The sequence below is a fragment of the Gasterosteus aculeatus genome, chromosome 21 (genome assembly GCF_964276395.1).
Source record: "Gasterosteus aculeatus chromosome 21, fGasAcu3.hap1.1, whole genome shotgun sequence".
Taxonomy (NCBI): domain Eukaryota; kingdom Metazoa; phylum Chordata; class Actinopteri; order Perciformes; family Gasterosteidae; genus Gasterosteus; species Gasterosteus aculeatus.
In genome coordinates, this window is record NC_135708.1 from 2,861,150 (window position 1) to 2,884,131 (window position 22,982).

Sequence of the window (22,982 nt, forward strand, 5' to 3'; positions counted from 1 at the left end):
AATTATTTTAAACTTTTTAATACTTAACAAATTTAAAGTGAAACAACATACAGAAGCTTACAGATTCACACAACAACATATAAATTAAAATGTGTAAAACAAAAAGAAAAAAAATCAGCATGCAGAGTTTTGTCCTTCAGCAAAGATTTACTCTCTCTCTGAAATTATCTGCCCTGTTTTGGAGAAGATAGAGATTTTAGTCTTGCAGACTCTACATTCTGCATTAGATAGATCAATGTCATTGACATGTGTCCGGATTTTGCTGCGCTTCCTGTTGACACTCACTTTCTTAACTTTTTCATGTTGTCATTCTGCATGCTGAGTTTTAGTAGCCTATATAGTGATTTAACATAAATAACGTCCTGATGGACCGCTGCCTCCTGCCAAAGGAAAGCGCTTAAAAGAAACACGACATTTATAGGATGAGAATTTAAAATGACGTCTCTTGACACGTTGTCTCAAGACAACAACACAAAGTGTCCCATGAGAGTTTTAGTGTTGAGGTGAATGAGCTCTGTGTGTTTGTCCTGATGAAGATAATAATGTGTGAGCTCTCCCAGCAGGTTGGTGTGAAGGTGTGAAGGTGTGGACTCTGCTATGAATCAGGCTGAGGACCCAGAGGACGGAGTCCCTCCCTCTGAAGCTCCTCTGTGTGGGGAACATGACAGCCAGACCAAAGCTCAGAGGTGAGAGGACCATCTCCAACTGTCCTCCACTCGTCTCCATGTCCCAACGTCTCTGACTCACTGACTCTGCTTCTACATGTGTGACCAGGATCCATCAGAGACCAGGACCTGGACCTGGACCCAGCTGTGTGTCCATGAAGAGTAACCAGTCTATGGATTATCCTCTACTCTTCAAAGACGTTGGTCCCTCTGTTGATGCAAGGTGAGGGTCTCAGGCTGATGAGGTGTTTCTACCAGACTCTCTGGTGGAGGTTCTGAGTTTCTTGCTCCAGGGCCCTTCAGCAGTGTCCAGTGAGGGAGGGAGAGCTCCATGGAGGACTTGGTGAGACCTGTTGGGACTAAACCAAACTGACTGGTTGTCACGGTGTGGTTCACTTCCTGTCTTATTTTGTAGTTTTCTGCCACTCGTGTCCCCGGGTAACTTCACTTCCTGCCTTGTCTCGTCATCCCCTGTGTTCCTCTAATAGTTTCCACCTGTGTCCAATCACCTGCACCTCCCTTGTGTATTTAAGCAGTGTGTCTCCTGTGTCACTTGTCGCGTCATTGTCTTTCGTCACGCATGTCATAGTCTCTTGTTGTGGATGTCTTTAGTTTCTTGCCTGCAGTTTTTCCTCCCGGTTCCTGTGTTTTTGGCCTTCTGACTATTAAAGTCCTTTTGTTTTCCGCAAGTCTGCGTTTGAGTCCTGCCTTCCACCCGCAACCCTGACACTGGTGAAGAAAACAGTGAGCTGAAAGACGGAGCTGTTGATTCTCGGTGGGACCAGCAGGACCAGTAGACCTAAACCTCTACAGGGAGTCATGTGGTCCACATCCAGACCTCACGTCATGGACCTTTACCTTGTTTTGGTCTCTGAGGACGGACACCATGTGAGCTGATGCTTCATGATTAGATGATGATGTGATGATGTAATCTCAGTGTTTCTTTCAGTTCACATCAGCAGAGAGGAAAGTCTCCTGAACCCAGATGTTTGTCCATGAAGAGTGATCGGTCTATGGGTCATCGGATTGACTTCAAAGATGGACGCCGTTCTTATGACCCAGAGTAAGTTCTTAAACAGATGAAGAACTGTTCTGATCTTCAGTCATGAATTACAGAAATGTTTGTTCATTGTTTAAAGTGTTGTTTCCATGACGATCCATCAGGACAGAACTCATTATCTTCATCTAACTGGTCTGTGTGTGTTTAAGTGTGAATCATTAACTGTAAACATCCTCAGATGTAAACACAATGTGAGCTAGTTCCTCCACATCAGGATCAGCAAAGGTCACATCTGGAGACAGCTGCAGGTTTCTTGAGACAGATGACTGGGACTGAACATGTGATTAGAATAAACTCAGTGCTCTGTGGACCAGCTGACGTGGTCTCTGGACTCCATGCAGAGGTTTGGACAAAGTATCGTCAGTAGACTCTGTGAAAAGGTCCAAAGACTAGTTTCAGAAGATCTAAGGAGACTTCTAGAGGATAGGGGACGGACTAAAGAGGTTTGGAGTAGTTCCATAGGACTTTGTACCAGATGCAGAGGTCTGCACACGTTTTTATGACCCACAGCAGGAACTAAAACCAGATGAAACTGATGACTAACTGTCACTCAACTAATAAACTGTCCGTCATCATCGACAGTCTTCAGCATCTGGTTTCCATGGTGATCAATCATGACAGAAGCCAATATCTTTAACTAATGTTGTATTGATGTTGATGGTCCAAACACCATGTGAGCTGATGGTTCATGTTCCTCCACAGAGAGGACCAGGAGAGCTCAGAGGTTCCCACAAGTCCGTCTGCCCAGCAGCATCAAACACACCTGGACTCCATCTTCATGGTGTGTACATGGACAACTACTTTAACATCTCTCAGGTCACCATCATCTCCATGCTGCACTTTGTAGACCAGTGGATTGTCCGTCTGTCCAACATGGACCTGATGGTGGCTTCCATGTTCTAGTTGGTGTCATTCATAGAATGTTCTGTTCCAGCTGCTGGAGGAGAACATCCTCACTTTTGTGAAGAACGAGCTAAAGAAGATCCAGAAGGTTGTGAGTTCAGGTCACCCAGAATGCTTAGAGAAAGAGGATGAGGAGGAGCTGGATGAAGAGCAGAGGAGGAGCAGCAGAGAGGCCTTTGTGAAGATCTCAGTGCACTTCCTGAGGAGAATGAAGCAGGAAGAGCTGGCTGAGCGTCTGGAGAGCAGTAAGAGGATTTCTCTACAGACTTACCATGCTGATAAATGAGACCTTCACTAATGTCTCCAGAGATGGACAGAATATATTCATAGTCATTCTCTGAGGAAAGACATGTTTAAATCTGTTCTGTGACTCGTGGATCTTCTTTGTTGTCTTCATTCAGGACTTCTTGCTGCAGTTTGTCAGCGTGAACTCAAATCCAACCTGAAGAAGAAGTTCCAGTGTGTGTTTGAGGGGATCGCTAAAGCAGGAAACCCAACCCTTCTGAATGAGATCTACACAGAGCTCTACATCACAGAGGGAGGAACTGCAGAGGTCAATGAAGAACATGAGGTCAGACAGATTGAAACAGCATCCAGGAAACCAGCCAGACCAGAAACAACCATCAGACAAGAAGACCTCCTCAAAGCCTCACCTGGAGGAGAGAAACCAATCAGAACAGTGATGACTAAGGGAGTGGCTGGCATTGGGAAAACCGTCCTAACACAGAAGTTCACTCTGGACTGGGCTGAAGACAAAGACCACCAGGACATACAGTTCACATTTCCATTCACCTTCAGAGAGCTGAATGTGCTGAGAGAGAAGTTCAGCTTGGTGGGACTTGTTCATCACTTCTTCAGTGAAACCAGAGCAGCAGGAATCTGCAGGTTTGAAGAGTTCCAGGTTGTGTTCATCTTTGACGGTCTGGATGAGTGTCGACTTCCTCTGGACTTCCACAACAATGAGATCCTGACTAATGTCACAGAGTCGGCCTCAGTGGATGTGCTCCTCACAAACCTCATCAGGGGGAAGCTGCTTCCCTCTGCTCGCCTCTGGATCACCACACGACCTGCAGCAGCCAATCAGATCCCTCCTGAGTGTGTTGGCATGGTGACAGAGGTCAGAGGGTTCACTGACCCCCAGAAGGAGGAGTACTTCAGGAAGAGGTTCAGAGATGAGGAGCAGGCCAGCAGCATCATCCCCCACATCAAGACCTCACGAAGCCTCCACATCATGTGCCACATCCCAGTCTTCTGCTGGATCACTGCTACAGTTCTGGAGGAGGTGTTGAAGACCAGAGAGAAAGGAGAGCTGCCCAAGACCCTGACTGAGATGTACATCCACTTCCTGGTGGTTCAGTCCAAAGTGAAGAAGGTCAAGTACGATGGAGGAGCTGAGACGGATCCACACTGGAGTCCAGAGAGCAGGAAGATGATCGAGTCTCTGGGAAAACTGGCCTTTGATCAGCTGCAGAAAGGAAACCTGATCTTCTATGAATCCGACCTGACAGAGTGTGGCATCGATATCAGAGCAGCCTCAGTGTACTCAGGAGTGTTCACTCAGATCTTTAGAGAGGAGAGAGGACTGTACCAGGACAAGGTGTTCTGCTTCGTCCATCTGAGTGTTCAGGAGTTTCTGGCTGGTCTGCATGTCCATCAGCCCTTCTTCAGCTCTGGTGTCAATCTGCTGTCAGAAGAACAAACGACCTCCCTGTGGTCTAAAGTCTTTGGTAGAGACGCTTTGGTTCAGGTTTGTCTCCAGAGTGCTGTGGACAAGGCCTTACAGAGTCCTAATGGACACCTGGACTTGTTCCTCCGCTTCCTCCTGGGTCTTTCCCTGGAGACCAATCAGAGTCTCCTACGAGGTCTGCTAACACAGACAGGAAATCGCCCACAGACCAATCAGGAGACAGTCCACTACATCAAGGAGAACATCAGTGAGAATGTGTCTCCAGAGAAAAGCATCAATCTGTTCCACTGTCTGAATGAACTGAATGATGTTTCTCTAGTGGAGGAGATCCAACAGTCCCTTAGATCAGGACGTCTCTCCACAGAGGAACTGTCTCCTTCTCAGTGGTCAGCTCTGGTCTTCATCTTACTGTCATCAGAAGAAGATCTGGAGGTGTTCGACCTGAAGAAATACTCTGCTTCAGAGGAGGCTCTTCTGAGGCTGCTGCCAGTGGTCAAAGCCTCCAACAAAGTTCTGTAAGTACAGAGAGAGTTAGATTCATACATCAGGACTTAAATATGCTGCCATCTTTTATACTTACTGCTTCTTCTTCATCCCTCTCTTCAGACTGAGTGGCTGTAACCTCTCAGAGAGAAGCTGTGACGCTCTGTCTTCAGTTCTCAGCTCCCAGTCCTCTAGTCTGAGAGAGCTGGATCTGAGTAACAACCACCTGCAGGATTCAGGAGTGAAGCTGCTGTCTGCTGGACTGAAGAGTCCACACTGTGAACTAGAGACTCTCAGGTCAGGATTCAATTAATGTCCACTTGGTGTCTTTATTTACATCCATGGTACATTTCTGACCTTCATAAGATTCTTTTTGCTTGCATGATTAAATCAAATATGCATGTTCCAACTATTTCCATAAAATGTGTTTATTTTCAGTATAATGTAGATATTTGACATTATAGAGTTAGTGGTAATGTTATCAGAGTGTTGATGTACATTAGTGGATGTTTAGTTGTGACTGGAAACCAGTCCGTAACCATGTTAATGTGACCCCTCTGTACCTGATAGGATCTCAGTACTGAAGTGACCTTCCAGCCCTCACAGCTCCGCCCTCACAGCTCCCTCAGATCATGTGACATGTGTCTTATTCTGTGTGTCTGCAGGCTGTCAGGCTGTCTGATCACAGAGGAAGGCTGTGCTTCTCTGGCCTCAGCTCTGAGCTCCAACCCCTCCCATCTGAGAGAGCTGGACCTGAGCTACAATCATCCAGGAGACTCAGGAGTGAAGCTGCTGTCTGCTGGACTGGAGGATCTTCACTGGAGACTGGAGACTCTCGGGTATGAAGAGGCTGAAGCCACAGACCAACGAGCTGGAAACCTTTTCTCTCCCTCACATTGTGAGCCTGGTTAATAAGACCCTGACAAAATATGCTGCGCCCTTCTTTTCCATTTGTGCGTCAGTAGATCTGTGATGGACACCGTGGTCCACTTAAGAAAGCCGTGGACGTGCACTTATCTCAGCTGTGTCCACCTGGAATGACACTTTTCTCCTTTTCCTTTAAATAATCCTCAGTCTTCAGAGCTTTGGCCTCAACGCTGCCGTCCACATTTGAAGGGGCCAGTGCTGACCTCTTTTTATTGACTATATTCCAGCGTTCAGAGCGGACTGCGGATCCGGGGATGGAGAGATATTTCTTTCCATCTGGGCGACGTGAGGGAATCTCCCAGAGCCCAAAGCTTTGCACCACATGAGAGGATTTAGTTGAGCAGCTATTGGAGACTCTCTTTTTGAAGCAGCAGATTGATGTCCTGGTCTGGGCTGTCCCTGCAGGACGTGTCTCCAAAGAGACACCCCACAGCAGTTGAAGCAGTTTTCTCAGCGGGTTGCTGATCACGGGGTTTACTGCCTGCCACATTCACTGGTTTAATCTCCTCCAGTAGAGCCACTTGCTGCTCTTTTAAATGAATGAGGCCATGAAAGCCTGGATCCAGATAACTGGCTTTGTTAAGCAGCTTAAATGCATCCTTTTCCTCGCTGTACCGCTTCTCCACATCTGTGATGGTCTATGTCTTCATCTGGTTCTGGTTCGCCTGCGTTGGCTTCTTCACAACATGTTTTAAAGGCAGTTTGACATTTGTCAGTTAAAAGTGCTTCTGTTGCCCCTTTAAAGGGTTGAAGGACCTCTTGTACCTGCAATGAATAAGTTAATATAATATGCATTGATATTAGATTGACAGGTTTGCATTTATCCATGTGTTAATAATATGGACACACAGTAAATAAATGGGGGCCGTCCTTCTACCTATTGTTAGGACCGTTTGTCCAGCCTGTTACGGTACATATTTCATACTCTGCTCACCTTTTCCATTAGGGACCGTTGGCTTGTGCTCAGCTCCATTCTTGACAGTTTCTTCTCAAAGATGACAGCAGACACAGCTGCTTGTTGCTCCGATGCGCCGCAGATCGTTTCATATGTGCTGTTCTATCGCGTTGGACAGTCGTTGATCTGCGTCTCCCTTTTCAATCCTAGAAGTTGTTGTTCCTGCTGGAGGAGGTATCTGTCGCCGGGACATTTGCTGCCATTTTCAGCCCACTAACGGGGATTTCAATGGCTCTGACCCCGAGCCCTTTACGCACAGCCAGGTCATTGTGTGCTCACACATGGTATATTTCCCCTGTGAAGACGTCACGTAATCAGTGGCATCGTCCGTTGTGATGACAATCACTGAGCAGCATTACTCGTACTTACGTCTTTGGGGTCACAAACAGTTACTTCACACAAACACCGTCCTTCACTTCCATGGTCCTCTGGAAGGTTCCTGTGGGACAACGTCCACCCTCAGCAGCACTCCTCGTCCCTCACAGACTGACAGCACCACTGCAGAGGACTAGAAAAGGTCTCCCTGCTTCGCTCTGATGACGTCTTGGCGTTGGGTCGGTGAGAGGAGAGGAGCAGCAGCTCCGGTGTCGGTCCGGCTCGTGGTCGCTGGTAGCTCGCCAGATGTGGTGGATTCATTTCTTCCTAGTTTGAACTATTTAACTGACTTTATCTGACTGGTGATGAGGAACCACGCATCCTCACAGGGACTCTCAGTAACACACAGAACACACTGCACATCTCATCCTTCACTTCAGACACTTATTGGAGCAACAGCACTCGAATAAAACCACTTCTTTCCTGAAAGACACCACCTGTCAACACCTGGATGTTTAGATGCTGGTCATCTGCCTCCAGTGTGTCTTTGTCCTTTGTGGTGCTGTAGTGATCTCAGGATACTTTCTCCTTTTCTTCAGAGAGACAACAGTCATTATTAAACCAACACAAGATGTCCAACAATAAATACTTCTACACTGACCACGGATCAGCTGACTGTGGTGGAGATGAACCACAGAGAATAGTGGACTTCATCCATCAGGAGACACAGAGACTCCTGATGGACCATCATGTGGACGTGAACCTGCTGGATGTGGAAGCAGCTGTTTGATTTCATGTTCCACAGAACTACTGTAGAAGATGATCACATGTCACATGTTGTGTTTAAGCACAAGTGGACAAAGAAACCACTTGATGCAGGTTGAAACATTTGATTGACTGACTGCTGAAGGAAGCTGAGTGTGAAATGAAGATGATGGTCAGTATGATGCTGATGATGAATGAGTGAACATGATGAGCTGTGGAAGAAGAAGAGGTGAAGGACAAAGCTGTGTGTGAGAGTGATGTGATGTCCATGTCTCCATGCTGCTCTGACCCCCCTCCTCCTTTCAGGGTGGAGCCTGATGGAGTCCGATGGTTGAGACCAGGTCTGAGGAAGTGTAAGTGTGCTTTGATTCATGAAGATTCAACCATCTTCACACTGTGACATCACTCATTCACCTCTGTGATGTCATCATCAACGTGTCAGTAGATGAACACATGATTAATAACTGCAGCTGTATTGTGTCTTGTTCTCTCATCAGATTCCTGTGAACTCACAATCGACACAAACACAGTAAACAAACACCTCAAACTGTCTGACAACAACAGGAAGGTGACACGTGTGGAGGAGGATCAGTCATATCCTGATCGTCCAGACAGATTTGACTTCAGGCCTCAGCTGCTGTGTAGAACTGGTCTGACTGGTCGCTGTTACTGGGAGGTTGAGTGGAGCGGATACGTTAATGTATCAGTGAGTTACAGAGGAATCAGGAGGAAAGGAATCAGTGATGACTGTGTGTTTGGATTGAATGATCAGTCCTGGAGTCTGAGATGCTCTGATGGAGGTTACTCTGTCCTTCACAATAAGACAGCAACACACATCACCTCCTCCTCCTCCTCCTCCTCTGGTAGAGTAGCAGTGTATGTGGACTGTCCTGCTGGCTCTCTGTCCTTCTACAGAGTCTCCTCTGACACACTGATCCACCTCCACACCTTCAGCACCACATTCACTGAACCTCTTTATCCTGGGTTTGGGTCCTGGTCTGGTTCTGGTTCCTCAGTGTCGCTGTGTCCTCTTCAGGAGGGAGAGTCTCCTCCTGGTGGAGAACCTTCCTCTCTGCTCACCACATAGTTCAGTCTGTACAGCTGATGGTGGTTCATGTGGGTGTAGATGCAGGTGGAGCAGGTGAGGGGTACCTGAGCTGGTCTGGACTCTGGGGGGTCCACAGCTCTCTGGGACTCAGATGGAAGTGTGAAAGAGCTCAGCTTAATGCTGCTGTGCTCCTTCAATCAATAGATGATCATTTAGATATTGGCTCCTAATTAGGCTTTAATCTTCATCTTTATGTGTTCAAGAAGACATTTTATAAAACGGTCTTTCATCTGTCCCCCCATATGAGACAAATGTCTCTGCATGATAAATTGTTCTTATCTGTGTGTGTGCTTCATTAGCATTCATGCTAATAACATCAAGGTGTTGCTTTTTTAAGGATTGTTGGTGTGAAATCTAATTCCACGTAATCCGGTTTGTTGTGAACAAAAAGCTTTTGAAAGCTTCAGCAAACCTCTGAAGAAGGTTTAATGACAGATAATATCAGGTACTTGTGTTTTTATTACCATTAGTATATAATAGTACAACGTTTAGTGCCTCCATGTATTACTTTGGCTTCACAGGAATATAATTATATGTTTGTAATGTGAATAAATGACTTTTATTGGAAACAACATGTGGTGCAGTGACTGGTCCTGGCCAGCAGGGGGACGTCAGCGATGGGATTAAACCAGTAAACATGATTCATATTCCCAACACGTATCACAGTGTGAATATAATAAAGACCAAATAACACCAACAGAGACGTTCATGTTCATTTCTTTGTGATAATAACATGTTGATGTCGTACTGAACACAAACAGGAACAAGTGCTTTCACACGACTCTCCCTCTTTTCTCTCTCAACCTTTAACCAAACGTGACGACCTTTGACGTCACAGCGTCTATTTAAGGAAGTTCTCCCAAGCTTCAAATCCACAGGAATCTGAATGTGTCAGTGAATTCTTCATCGCAACATCAAATAAAATAGACTCACAACAATCGTTGAGTTTGTCATGAAATAAATATGAAGCAACATCTCAGTCAGAATGCTGCACATGAAGCTCACACGGTGATTTAAACCAAACAGGTAAAGGTGGATTATACTTTAATAGGTAATAAGGCCCTTGTAAGTCCTTACAAGATGCTTACTAACATTTATAAGCCTATATAAGTGTTAATAATGTATTGTAATACAATTAATAGCAGGCGATAATACATTTATAAGCTTCTTTGCCATGCCTTTATTAATCTTTTTTTGTTTGCTTATTGAATATAAAATATACTTTATTGCTCATCTATTATAAGTTAACTATGCACTTGTTAACAGGTAACTATTCTTTTTGCAGCTACCGGGTCTAAAGCGAGAACAAGCCTTATTAAGGCTAATAAATATTTAATTACGTGTTAATTACTGGTTAATGATTTTCACAACCTCCACATCTAATGTGGTCAAGGTTGATACAGTTTCCCTGATTTATTCAGTGCCCGAACTGTGTCACCAATATCTGGACAGTCACGCATGGCATCTCGACATTTCCCAGTGAAATCCTACAGAGCTTGTGCTTTGTTGTATGCTGATCCTTAAACTTCGCAAACTTTTCAGGGGCCGCAATGGAAAGCTCTGCAATTGGTGTCAGGGGTGCGTGGGAAGGCAGGACTCAAATGCAGAGTTCGAGTAACAAAAGAAGACTTTAATAGTCAAAAATACCAAAAGTAAAAGGCCAAGGGGGAAAAACACACACGAACCAGAGCAAAAAAGCAGGCACGAACTAGACACATCCAGGACGTTCGACAATGACGCGACAAGTGACAAAAGAGACACACGGCTTAAATACACTAGGGAGGTGCAGGTGATTGGACACAGGTGGAAACGATCAGACAATCACAGGGGATGACAGGACAAGGCAGGAAGTGAAGTTACCCAGGGACACGAGTGGCAGAAAACTACAAAATAAAATAGGACATGAACCCAAATCGTGACACAGTCTGCATGTATAAGTATTCTCATATTGTTTTTCATATATGAAAAACTAAACAACCATTGTCGTTATCATGTAATTTGTATATGATGACACTGCAAAAAGTAAAAATACATTGATTTCTTACATTTAGTTCATCATAGGTCATCATGTAGTTGGTCAATACACCACATGAGCTGTTTGTTTCTTTCCATTGCTTTTTAACAGTATGGGAGAGGAAGAATGGGTGGCATGGAGAAGATGGAAATGGGTCTTCGGCGTGCTTGGTGTGCAGCAGCAGAGGAGCAAGAGAGCGAAGCCGGTGCTGCGCCTTGTAGAAAGAAGAGGACCTTGTCCCACTGAATGCACATCATGTCAGGATAGGATCAAACATCATTAGTGATGAATGGCGTGCTTATCGTTCCCTGCATGCACTTGGCTACAATCATATGACTGAATCATGCAAGGTGGCATGTAGATGCCCAAACAGGTGCCCACACACAGCACATAGAAAGAGGCGTAGCATTAAGGAGCAAGTGTGGAGGCAAAGAGGTAATCAAAGCGAATGCTTTGTGTCTGACCATCTTTGTCTTATAGAGGGACTCAATGGCTAAGCAGGAACACAGAGACGGTCCTCTTGGTAGGACACTACATGATGTAGCTAACAGGTACAGGGTGGAGGCTACAATGGAGGCTAAATAGTGGGGGTGGATCACAGTTTCATTTCCATTGTTGCCCCTGAAAAGGTTTGCTGAGTTTAGAGATCAGAATACAGGAAAGCACATGGTGATTTTACTGGGAAATATCTAGATGCCGTCCATGACTTGATGTTGTGCTGATGGACCATGTTTTAAAAAAAAGTTAAACCGTTAAATGTTTAGAGGAATTAAATAATGATAATCTACCTCAGTTTTATCATGCACTTTAAGGTCATTTCAATGTTTTTGATAATATGCCTCGATTTTTACAGATCCTGAAAGTGTTTTTATTTTTTACATTTGTAGTCCACAGCAATAAATAAAACTATTTTGGCCGTCACAGTTGAAACACTTGTACTATGTTTTTTTTTTGTAATAAAATATTTATTAGCCTTAATGAGGCTTGTTCCCGCTTTAGATCCGGTAGCTGAAACAAGAATAGTTAACTGTTAACAAGTGCATAGTTAACTTATAATAGATGAGCAATAAAGTTTATTTTAATATCAATAAGCAAACAAAATAGGATTAATAAAAGGCATGGCAAAGATGCTTATAAATGTGTTATAGCCTGCTATTAATTGTATTGTAATGCCATTATTAACACTTATACAGGCTTATAAATGTTAATAAGCATCTTGTAAGGACTTACAAGGGACTTATTACCTATTAATTAACGGTCATTACAAGGACCTTAATATACAGCGTTACCGTTCTAGATAAAAGACTTCTGTGGAGCTCAATTAGAAACAGTCATCACTGAGTAGTAAGTACATGTAGAACACAAGGCATTCATTTAGAAGTGTGCTCCTATAATATGGGTGAGCTTCAAAGTTCCTTCATGACCAGGGTCCATGATAATGTGACATGACTTCCTCCAGGGTCTCGTGGGGGGCGAAACAGAGCTGTAGGGTCAGCATGTCCACTGAGGACGGGAGGAACGTTGTGTGACTCATTCCAGTGAGTCATAGATCATTATCGAAAGCTTGATTGGACTTTTATTCGTGACTCAATTTGTCTTCAGCACTGTCCTTTGCGTTTTACAATGACTCTTTATAAAGACGTGCTGGTGGTAAACACACTGTACCTGTCTACAACCTTTCTTGTCCTCTTTACCACTACTTGCACTAAAGCACATACGTTTTGCTACGAGATGAAGACAACAGTAAAAATGCAGTGCAAACATGAAAAGACGTCTGATGGGTCTTAATTATGGGACCTATTTGTTATCTTTTGTTTTTAATAATGCATAATAATATAGAGGATATCATCCTAAATATTTTGGTCTTGAGGGGAAAGTTGTATATGAATGGATTTATTCTATTTATTTGATCTTTTTGTCGACGTGTAATATGACATCAATAGCCCCAATGACCCAACTTCACAGAGCAATGATGAGGCGGCCATTGGGGCGACCACCACAGAAAGTGAAGGTAGATTTGTGAGCATGTTGATGAGAGCACAGAAGTGAGACAACCAGGGCCAGCAGCACAAACTACTCCACCTCAGGGACATGTGGCTGCTCCTGAGAGAGTCCACCTAGTTCCCAGTGAGGAGAGAGGCGTCCCAGGTGTGTTACATCATTTAAACATGCAACAATGTACTGCAACACACACGTTCGTCTCTACATTCATCGTCAATTCATCCAGTGTTCATTTGAACAACTTCAAAACTTTTTATAGATTGGAAAGTTCTTTCAAATCCCAGTGATGCAGCAAAGACCTTCAAAGAGGACATTTTAAGGCAGCGTGCAACTGGAAAGTCTTTATATCTGACCATGGATGTGGGAGACACGCAGAGGACGGGGAAAGGGCGTTGCTTTCTTTTTATAAGGTGGCCAATGTTGAGTGGGCGCGGCCCTTGACATGCACACTCCAGGGTGAATTTGGTTACAGACACAACTAAAGATAGAAAGTATCATATATGAATTTAACTGATACTGTGTATTTTCATTTTTCAGGAATCCAGCAATTGGTGATGGCGTGACTCTCCGTTTCTTTGCAACCATCATGTCCAAACTTCAATATGGTTTTGAGATCAATTTTGGCAGGTGAAGATTCTATTTGACCGATGGGTGGTTGTCAGCTATCAGGCTGATAACTGATCTGTCTACTTACCCCGAACATTAAATTAGTTTGAATATAGATGTTCTTTACATTCTGCCCTTTTCGATGCTCCTTTTCTCTTCTCATTTAAGTACCAGGAGGAGCTCTTCTTTCTGGGGGTGAACAAGATCACCTGATTCCTCCACCTCGCGGTGCCTTTTGGAGAGTGACTTCTTTGTTGCTGCTGGCTGAATGATTGCTCATTCATTCCTCCATGATGGGCCGGGCCTTGGAGGACTCAGCTGTTCTGCATGTGCTCTTTGGTGGAAGCCCAGAAGAAGTCATGATGAAAATATCAAGGACTGTGCTGACCTCGATATCCGCAAGACAGTCAAAGGGGTAATGTACATTTTTACAGAAAGAATGGAATGATACCGATTTGGGGCAAGTTTTACCTGATGTCAGATATATAACACTAAAATCACACTGTTTACTAATTTAAACCAGCGTGCTGAAGCAATATTTAAAGCATGTAATTATAGTGACTGATAATTAAGTAAAATGGGTTTTTTGAGGATGTGATAAGAAATGAGATTATTTTACATGTGGTTTAAACTCTCAGGCTGTTGTCAGCCGTGTAATTGAAGGTTATTGACAAGTTGTTCTATCGCAATTTATTGTATAGATTCTGAATATAATGCAAATCTTGAGAAATGAGATAATCTATTCTAATGGTCCTTATTAGCTGGAGGGTACAGAAGAATTGTCATCTGAAGGAAAGAACAATACTAATGAGTTGTCACTGTCTTGGGATTTGCCTCAAGTCACATGTGAGAACAGAAGATGCTGCTGGACAAGCTGATGCTCCACGCAGTGAGTATTCTCATCTGTACTTTAACAGATCATTTAAACCAGACAGACAAATGAGCGTTGAAGTTCACACTCACAATGTTCACATTGTGTATTTTTTGTGCTTCACACAGATGTTGATGAGTTGATTGTTTCGCGCTAGTTAAGTAGTTAAAGATTAGTAAGGCGGCTTTCCTTTTCGTAATGCAAATGATTTGCAGGAACTTGGAAGAAGCTCAAGACGGGTTAAACAGTTACGAAGGGGCTTAAAAGAGACGCTGATCTGGCCTTTGCTACCTGAGAGGAAAGACACAATTCCCCTCCTCTTTCCAAGAGCATGTGATGTACAGCGCACACCACAGGTCAGTGACCCCGTGAACTCACACTAGTGACTTTCTCAGAAATGACATGCGTTTTCTACTCTCATGCAGACTTTGGTTAAAGTGAAGTTACTTACAATAAACAGGAACCTTTTGGGATCTGAAACGGGTTGCAGGGAAATAATCACATTCAGCTTTTGATCACTGGTTTCCTCCCTTTAAGTTAAACCTACATCACTGCATAAGCAAGTACTGCTCAGACATGGTTGTCCTGAAGTCTTTGCAAGTTGTGTTACATAGAAATGAACTGACAGTAATTGCTGCCTAAAAGGAAGGAAACCAATTAAAGTGTTACCGTGTAAAAACCTCCACTGTTACATTACATGTCATTTAGCAGATGCTTTTATCCAAAGCCACTTACAATAAGTGCGTTTCAACCATAAGGACACAAACCCAGAAGAACAAAGTGCAATTTCATCAAATAAGCCACTTTACAACTTGCTGTAGATAAGAACCATTATAAGTACAATGTAAGTGCTACAGTTAGTTAGTGTGTTAGTGGAGGTAGAGTCTGAAGACGTGTGTCTTTAGTCTGAAGATGTGAAGGCTCTCTGTGGTCTTGATGTCTTCAGAGACCTCCTTCCACCATTTAGGAGCAGGACAGCAAAGAGTGGAGATCTAGTCGAGTGTTTTGCTCTCAGTGAGGAGGAACAAGCAGTTTATCACATGCAGAGCGGAGAGTGCGGGTCGGGATGTCGGGTTGGACCAGGTCCTGGATGTAAGCTGGACTCCATCCATTCACAGCACGGTACGTGAGCACTATGTTTAGAACTGGATGGGCCACTGGTACCAGTGAAGAGAGCGGAGCAGTGGAGGAGTGAGGGAGAACTTAGGAAGGTTAAAGAGCAGTGGAGCTGCTGCATTGTGGATGAGCTGCAGAGGTGGAATGGTGGTAGCAGGAGACCTGCAGGAGAGAGTTACAGTAGTCCAGGAGGGAGACGACAAGAGCCTGAATCAGTACCTTCTGAGTGAGAAGAGGACGTGTCCTCCTGATGTTGTAGAGCGTATCTACAGGATGGTGTTGTCAGTGATGTTGGGAGTCAGGGAGAGTCGGCTGTCGAGTGTCACGCCGAGGTTCCTAGCAGTCAAAGTGGGCGTTAACACGGAGTTGCCAAAGTTGAAAGTCAAGTCCTGGGTCGGAGAGTCTTTTCAGTAATGGGGCAGCCGGGACTCGAACCACCAACCTTGCGGTTCCCAGCACACCCGCTCTACCCCCCTGCGCCACGACGACTCCACTATGCTTCTTTAAAATAACAACAATGTCCTAATTGAATAAAAGTTGTATTATTATAATTGAAAATGTCTCAATTACCTTTCCGCTGTTATATTGTGCTTTCAATTCTCTTGTTTGGAAACAAGTGTCAACTCTTAGTATAAAATCAATCCGTCAGATGGTCTTGGAGAAGATAAAGTGTCCAACACAGGATGACGACGAAGACAGTGACGTCTCTTTGGAGGATACATGTCGGACCACAGGATTCCTTCGCTCATTTATTGAGAATGTAAATGAATAGAACCTTTTGAAAGGTCTCCATAGGTTATTTAGCGGATACTCTACTTTTCTTTTTAACTATGAAGTCTGAACATCTCAAAGCAGAAATGAACCTTTTTCCCCAATTAAAGTCCTTCTCTGCAGTAAAGTAAATATTGTCTTTTCTGTTTAGCATCTGTCAGCATCCTTGGGAAACTCCTACAGTTGTGTATAGGATGGAATGTGCTCCCCAGACACCAGCTGGATATCAGCGTGGTGGAGAGCACTTCTCCACTTCCTCCACCTGCTTCCACCAGCTGAAGCTTCCAGTACAAAGACTACTGCCACTCTGAAATGGACCTTCTTGCTGCTACTTGTAGGACACTGTGTTTGGGTTGGTCTAAGGACACTGTCCATCAAGATAACACTTTGTATGTGCACTTTAGAGCTGCAATGAATAGTCGACTAAATCGACTACGTCGATTGTGAAAAATTGTCGACGTGGATTTTTAACGTCAGCGCGTCATATACTTTATGTCAGAGCTGCCGGCCATTTTCATTCAGCATTGCAATGCACTACCGGAAGTGCAGGGGGCAGTATGGCTTACATTGTCTATATGCACCAAGGCATAGACATACTTACACCAAGGCAAAGAAGAAGAACAATTTTGAATCACGGCGGAACAGAGCTCGACCGAGAGCTTCAAAAGTCTGGGAATATTTTACCAGCAAACAAAATAAAAAAGTATTTGAGTAAAAATCTGCAAAATGAAATTAGCATTTCATTTCTGCACCACGGCAACGCATGAGCATTTGAAACGGAGGCCTCCTGGAGCCACCACGTCTTCTCCTGCTGATGGGTACGTTAACTGCCTAAGTAACGTTAGCCTTGTTAACTTATCGTAAGGTTCACGCTTACATGTTGGAAAACAGATCGTCTCATGGAGGATGCTTGCTAACGCGACTTCAGTTATGTTATGTGCCATGTAGTGAATTATCACAGTAGCCTCGTTCGTTCTGAAGAGTTAACCTCCTCCACTTAGCATTCTTCAAACTAAATATTGTGGAAAAATAGTAATTTCATATCAACACAGATACGAGAGATCTACTCTAGCATTATACAAAACTGTGATACTATAGCCTACAACGTGATAATTAAAGCTTTGTGGGGTTTCTCTTTCTCGTTTAGCACTAAGCAAAGGCGTGTGGACGAGTTTGTCCTGAAGAGGCGCTCAACTTGTCCAAGATGTCAGTACCAGGTGGAACAGCACCTATCACATGATTAGTCGCCTACTGGAACAGAGGTGGCCAGTCACTGCAGCCCTTTCTGACCCGGCAACACAGAGAGGGAAACAATACCTGGACCTCAAAAGCGATCAGTGGACCCTTCTCGAAGAACTGGCCCAAGCTCTCCAGGCCTTTGAATGTGCCACTGTGTACTTGAGTGGTGAGAGTTATGTGACAGTCTCTGCACTGCCTCGTCTGGTCAAAGGGCTTCTGAAGTCCACCCACACTTCTTATGAGACCTGTGCAGGCCTTCCAGGCAGCTGCTTCAAAGGAAACCACTGCACGGTGGTCAGGAGAGGTCACCTTCACCGATGACAAACAGAGCAAACAGATCATTGCAGCCGCACTTGACCCACGATTTCTACAACTGAAATTCCTGACAGAGGAGAGGTTCAGTGTTCAAAACAAGGTACAAGCTCTGGCACTACAGCACATGGAAAGGAGTACTGGGAACCAAGATGCCACAGCATCAGCAGAAAAGGGATTTCCAAATAGGAGGACTGTTTCAGTACTGGATTCACTGCTTGGATCAGACTCCACAGACAGTGACAATGACGACAGTGAAGAGGACGCGCACAACCAAAAGATCCGTAATGAGGTGCTGATGTATTTTGGAGAGCAGCCTCTGTCAAAGACAGAAAGTCCCCTGTCTTGGTGGAAGTCGAATGAGATTAGATTAGATTCAACTTTATTGTCATTGCACAGGGTACAAGTACCGAGGCAACGAAATGCAGTTTAACATCCAACCAGAAGTGCAAAATAGCAAAAAGTTCAGAGTATGTGCACATGTAAAGTGTAATAAGTGAATAGATAGATATGTACAGTAAGAAACAGTTATGCATAATGAACAGTAAGAAATGGGTATGCAATAACAGTCAAATGTTCAGTGGCTGGAGGAGGGTGTGGCAGTCAAGCCAGGGTGGAGGGGGAGAATGAGGCAAGGTTTCCAGCTCTGGCATCACTAGCCAAATCATTCTTGTGCATTCCAGCTACGTCTACTCCCTCTGAGCGGCTCTTCTCAGCAGCTGGGAACATCGCCTCCAAGAAGAGAGCCAGCCTCAGTCCAGAGCACGTCAATATGCTCACCTGTTACATTGCAATTTGAAACGTGTATGAATGGTGTGTTCCCCTGAAGTCATTTGGATTTACTTTTAAACCCTTACTTGCACTTTAATTGTCGGGAAGGATGGACTATTTTTTTTAGTTTTGGACTTTGAATGTTAGAGTTATTTTGCACTTGCAGAGGCTTGATTGTTATTTTGAGTTACTTTTAAAACTGTATTTGCACTTTACTTTTAAAAGCATATTTGCACTTTACTTTGTATTACTATTTTGTTTATTTATAATGATGTTTACACAACTTGTTACTCAAATACATTTGAATTCAAATTTCTACATTGAAGTCAATATTTTTTTGGGGGGGGGAAATAATCATTAGATTAGTCGATTAATCGGAAAAATAGTCGATTACCAAAATAATCGTTAGTTGCAGCCCTAATGTGGGTACTGTGAAACCTTCAGTTTCAATGACTGAATGAAGCCTGACGCATGAGGGACAAGAATCACGACTCTTGATCAGCGCGTTTGTGAGAGATCTGCGGTCTTCAGTTCATTCACTTATTTTTGTGTAGGTAATATGTTTCAACTTAAATGATCTTTACAAGTAGTTGTGTCCCGTTGTTTTCATTTGTCCAGTTATTGACGTGTCTGATGCTCAACCAGATATTTGAATATATTAGAATATGTGTTTCTATGTCGTGTTTGAGCAGTTTTGGCCGCCCGAGCCAGTAGCAGGTTCATGAGTCTCTGAAAAGTGTCTGAGGCCTTGCGCAGCCAAAAGGCATCAGGTGGGACAGAAGCAGAGACGTCAGAAGCTCTGGACGTAAGAGAGACCTGCCGGTGTCCCTTCAGCAGGTCCAGCGTTGTGACGTAGGTAGCTGCACCCATACGGTCTGCACCGTCCTCCATACGAGGCCACGGAAACGGCTCTGCTACGTGACGGCCTTCACTTACGTTGGTCTGTGCAGAAACGCGGGGAACCATCCGACTCGGGTCAATGGGCCCAAACACGAGGTTTATTTTAGTGGTAAAGTTCAGTCACACGTGACTCAATGACATATAAGGCTGAACAAATAGAACTACATGCATTCATTCACCCTCAACAGCTCAATCACAGTTTAGACCAGAAATAGTTCTCATGGAGAAAAACCGACGCACAGCAGTGACGTTGCACGCGCCCAATTTATTGTGTTAATAGCCGACACATTGAACCCAGACAGCAAGGGGGGACCTGCAGTAAGACATGAGATGTTAGCTCTCAGCTCAGGGAAGCACTTTGAAATGTGTCATTTGGGTAAAATGTTTTACTTTGGCAGCAGTGAAGCACTTTAAACATTTTTCATTAGATTTTAATATACAGTATAATTGTGCTTCAACTATAACCTGTATTATTCACCGACACCTCATGCTTGTTTTAAATGATTTACATAGTATATATATATGAATGAATATGGCGCGTGATCAACAAATGACCTTGAAATTGTGGCGTTAAAGGCGGCACGAGGGAGAATGTGTGTGCGGCTGAATGAAGACGCACCAGTAAGCTGGTAGACGGTCCGTCTGGAGCCGCGCGTCACATCTCCCACCTGCTGGAGATCATAGTTCTCAATGTGGACAAACTGACTACAGACGAGTTGCTCAAACAACTGACTCGCTGCCTGAAAAGTCCCAAAGTCACATCACGTGGATTAAATATAACGTTGTATTATTTCCCTCTGGCGTCGCTGCCTGTTGCTGAGGTGAAATGCATTCTGGGATATTTGGCGCTCACAAGAGCGGACAAGCCTGCCGCGATGCATTGTGGGTGAAATGGGCGGGGCGAGTCACATCCGGGTAGTATGACCGTACTCGGCCAGATGCGGACTTCCTGTGAGACTCTGAGGACAGAAACTGCTGAACAACACGAGCTTTCACGTCAGACGCCACAAAAGTCTCCAGTGAAACCAGATAAGGTCGCTGGTCGCTTTGACAAGAAGACACCGACAGGGTTCATGACGTCACTGTACCAAACGACCAGGGAGCCTGCGCATGCGCACACCTCAAGAAGTCAACATGACTTCCACTCGTTATCTCATCATTGGGACTTTGACCCTTCTTGTTTGTGTGGCGGAAATGGTCAAATCAAGCAGTAGTACAAAAGTCACTGTTTGAGGCAACTGACTCGACAGTTGACAGGATGCATCACCCAGTGAGCACGACGTAATTTCAACGTTGAAATATGGTTGAAATCGGGTTGAAATGAGGTCTGAACGTCTAAGACCTCATTTCAACGTCTTTTTTAGCCGGCTACAAATGGGATGAAACATCAACGTGCCAGAAAACGTCAATTTGTTGATACATGTGTCATGTTGTAACGTAAGGTTGAACGATAGACGATATTAACGTTAAGATTTTGATAATAATTAATGAACAGGTCGGCGAAATTTGGTTCGAGAGTAGTAAGCCAGGTGTAAGGCAGGACCACTGCAGGCACAACCTCCATCAGATGTAACCTCCGTCAGATGCAACCACCACCCACAGAAACCTGTGAGGAGGGAAAGCACAAAGGCAAAGTTGGTCATTTGGGTTTATGATGACAGTAATAAACTAGTAATAATAACAGCAGCAGGTGTGTTAGGACCCTCATTTATAGATGTTTACTTATTACATTATAAACAAGATAACAATTCATCTGCAACTTCTGGTATTTTTGGAGTTACATGTCCAGGTATATTACACAGTATCATGCTTTAAGCAGCAGTAACTTACAATGTGTTGGCCTCTTGTTTACAGACCACAACTTGTTGAATTCAGCCCTTCACCCTTGCAATCTGTATTTAGCCCCATTGCTTTAAAAACGTATTTTCAATGTGAAATGCAATAATATTTATGGGTACAGCAACAATCTAACGCATTAGTAACACCAAACACACGAAAAAATGTCTGGGATGTTTACTTTTGGTCCAGGTCATCATGCTGCACGCTAGCATGCTAACTAGCAAACTACCTGCGCTAACGCTAACTAGCTTAACAAAAAGGGCCGTCTTTCCCGTATCGGGTGGGCAGCACAAGTAAAACACCCGGTTATAGTTCCAGGTGTGCTTCATCCAAACACTTGCGTACTTACAGAGCATTGGAGCTTGGAGATATTGAATAAAATATGCTTTTAAAAGTAAAGTGCAAATAAAGTTTTAAAAGTAACTCAAAATAACAATCAAGCCTTAATTATTGAATTAAGTTCCAATAATCCAGAAAAATGGGCTAGAAACACAAATTCTAAACTAACATTACATTACATTACATTACATGTCATTTAGCGGACACTTTTATCCAAAGCGACGTACAATAAGTGCATTCAACCATAGGGTACAAACTCAGGAGAACAAGAAACAAGAAAGTGCAATTTCCTCAAATAAGCCAATTTACAATTTGCTATAGATGAGGGACGTTACAAGTACAATTTAAGTGCTACAGTTTGTTAGTCTTTAGTCGAGGTAGAGTCTGAAGAGGTGTGTCTTTAGTTTGCGGCGGAAGATGTGAAGGCTCTCTGTGGTCCTGGTGTCTTCAGAGAGCTCGTTCCACCATTTCGGCGCAAGGACAGCGAAGAGTCGAGACCTAGTCGAGTGTTTTGCTCTCAGTGAGGGAGGGACGAGTAGTTTTGCGGATGGAGAGCGGAGAGTGCGGGTTGGGATGTAGGGTTTGACCATGTCCTGGATGTAAGCTGGACCCGATCCATTCACAGCATGGTACGTGAGCAACAATGTTTTGAACTGGATGCGGGCGGCCACCGGTAGCCAGTGAAGAGAGCGGAGGAGTGGAGTAGTGTGGGAGAATTTCGGAAACAGGAGGGGACCCAGCACGGAACCCTGAGGAACTCCAGTAGTAAGAGGACAAGGTTCCGACACAGATCCTCGCCAGGTTACCTGGTAGGTGTGGCCGTCGAGGTAGGACGAGAGAGAGCAGAGCCTGTGACACCAAGTTCTTGAAGGGAGGAAATAAGGATCTGGTGGTTGACCGTGTCAAATGCAGCAGAGAAGTCCAGAAGGATGAGGACAGAGGAGAGAGAGGCGGCTCTAGCAGTGTGGAGTTGCTCTGAGACAGCAAGGAGAGCAGTCTCTGTGGAGTGGCCTGCCTTGAAACCTGACTGGTGGGGGTCAAGGAGGTTGTTACAGTGGAGATAAGAGGAGAGTTGATTAAAGATAGCACGTTCAAGGGTTTTGGACAAAAAGGGAAGAAGAGAGACCGGTTTGTAGTTGTGGGGGTCGATTTAGATAACCCACGTATAGGATATGACTATAACAGTGATTGTACATGTAGCATAAAGTCACAACATGCAGCATCCTGCGCTCTTTCGTCATGAGCGACGCGATGCGGTTTACGTGCACGTACGCGACTTTTCTGTGACACACAACGTTTGGTGGCCACAACTATTTAGTGCTGACAGGCAGCTGT

The 22,982-nt window shown here is 44.3% G+C and overlaps 2 protein-coding genes and 1 pseudogene across 3 annotated transcripts in view; 2 read left to right on the forward strand and 1 right to left on the reverse strand.

Moving 5' to 3' along the window:
* Positions 1–22,982, forward strand: part of LOC144390332 (uncharacterized) — a 243,100-nt gene that overhangs the window by 115,846 nt on the left and 104,272 nt on the right. The window contains exon 2 of the mRNA XM_078096839.1: positions 561–686. Within this exon, the coding sequence (XP_077952965.1) occupies positions 598–686 (89 nt within the window). The 5' untranslated portion in view covers positions 561–597. The remainder of the gene's footprint in view (positions 1–560; positions 687–22,982) is intronic.
* The window catches only part of LOC120814248 (dual specificity calcium/calmodulin-dependent 3',5'-cyclic nucleotide phosphodiesterase 1A-like), a 609,273-nt pseudogene that overhangs the window by 53,096 nt on the left and 533,195 nt on the right, over positions 1–22,982 (reverse strand). Inside the window, exon 7 of the transcript XR_013454338.1 lies at positions 20,428–20,441. The product of XR_013454338.1 is annotated as a dual specificity calcium/calmodulin-dependent 3',5'-cyclic nucleotide phosphodiesterase 1A-like (transcript). The remainder of the gene's footprint in view (positions 1–20,427; positions 20,442–22,982) is intronic.
* LOC144390292 (protein NLRC3-like) lies at positions 937–9,565 on the forward strand. The gene is made up of 6 exons (XM_078096781.1): positions 937–1,728; positions 2,428–2,506; positions 2,660–2,873; positions 3,030–4,830; positions 4,922–5,095; positions 5,464–9,565. Exons 1-6 carry the CDS (start codon positions 1,661–1,663, stop codon positions 5,708–5,710), a joined length of 2,583 nt encoding a protein of 860 aa, XP_077952907.1. The 5' UTR covers positions 937–1,660; the 3' UTR covers positions 5,711–9,565.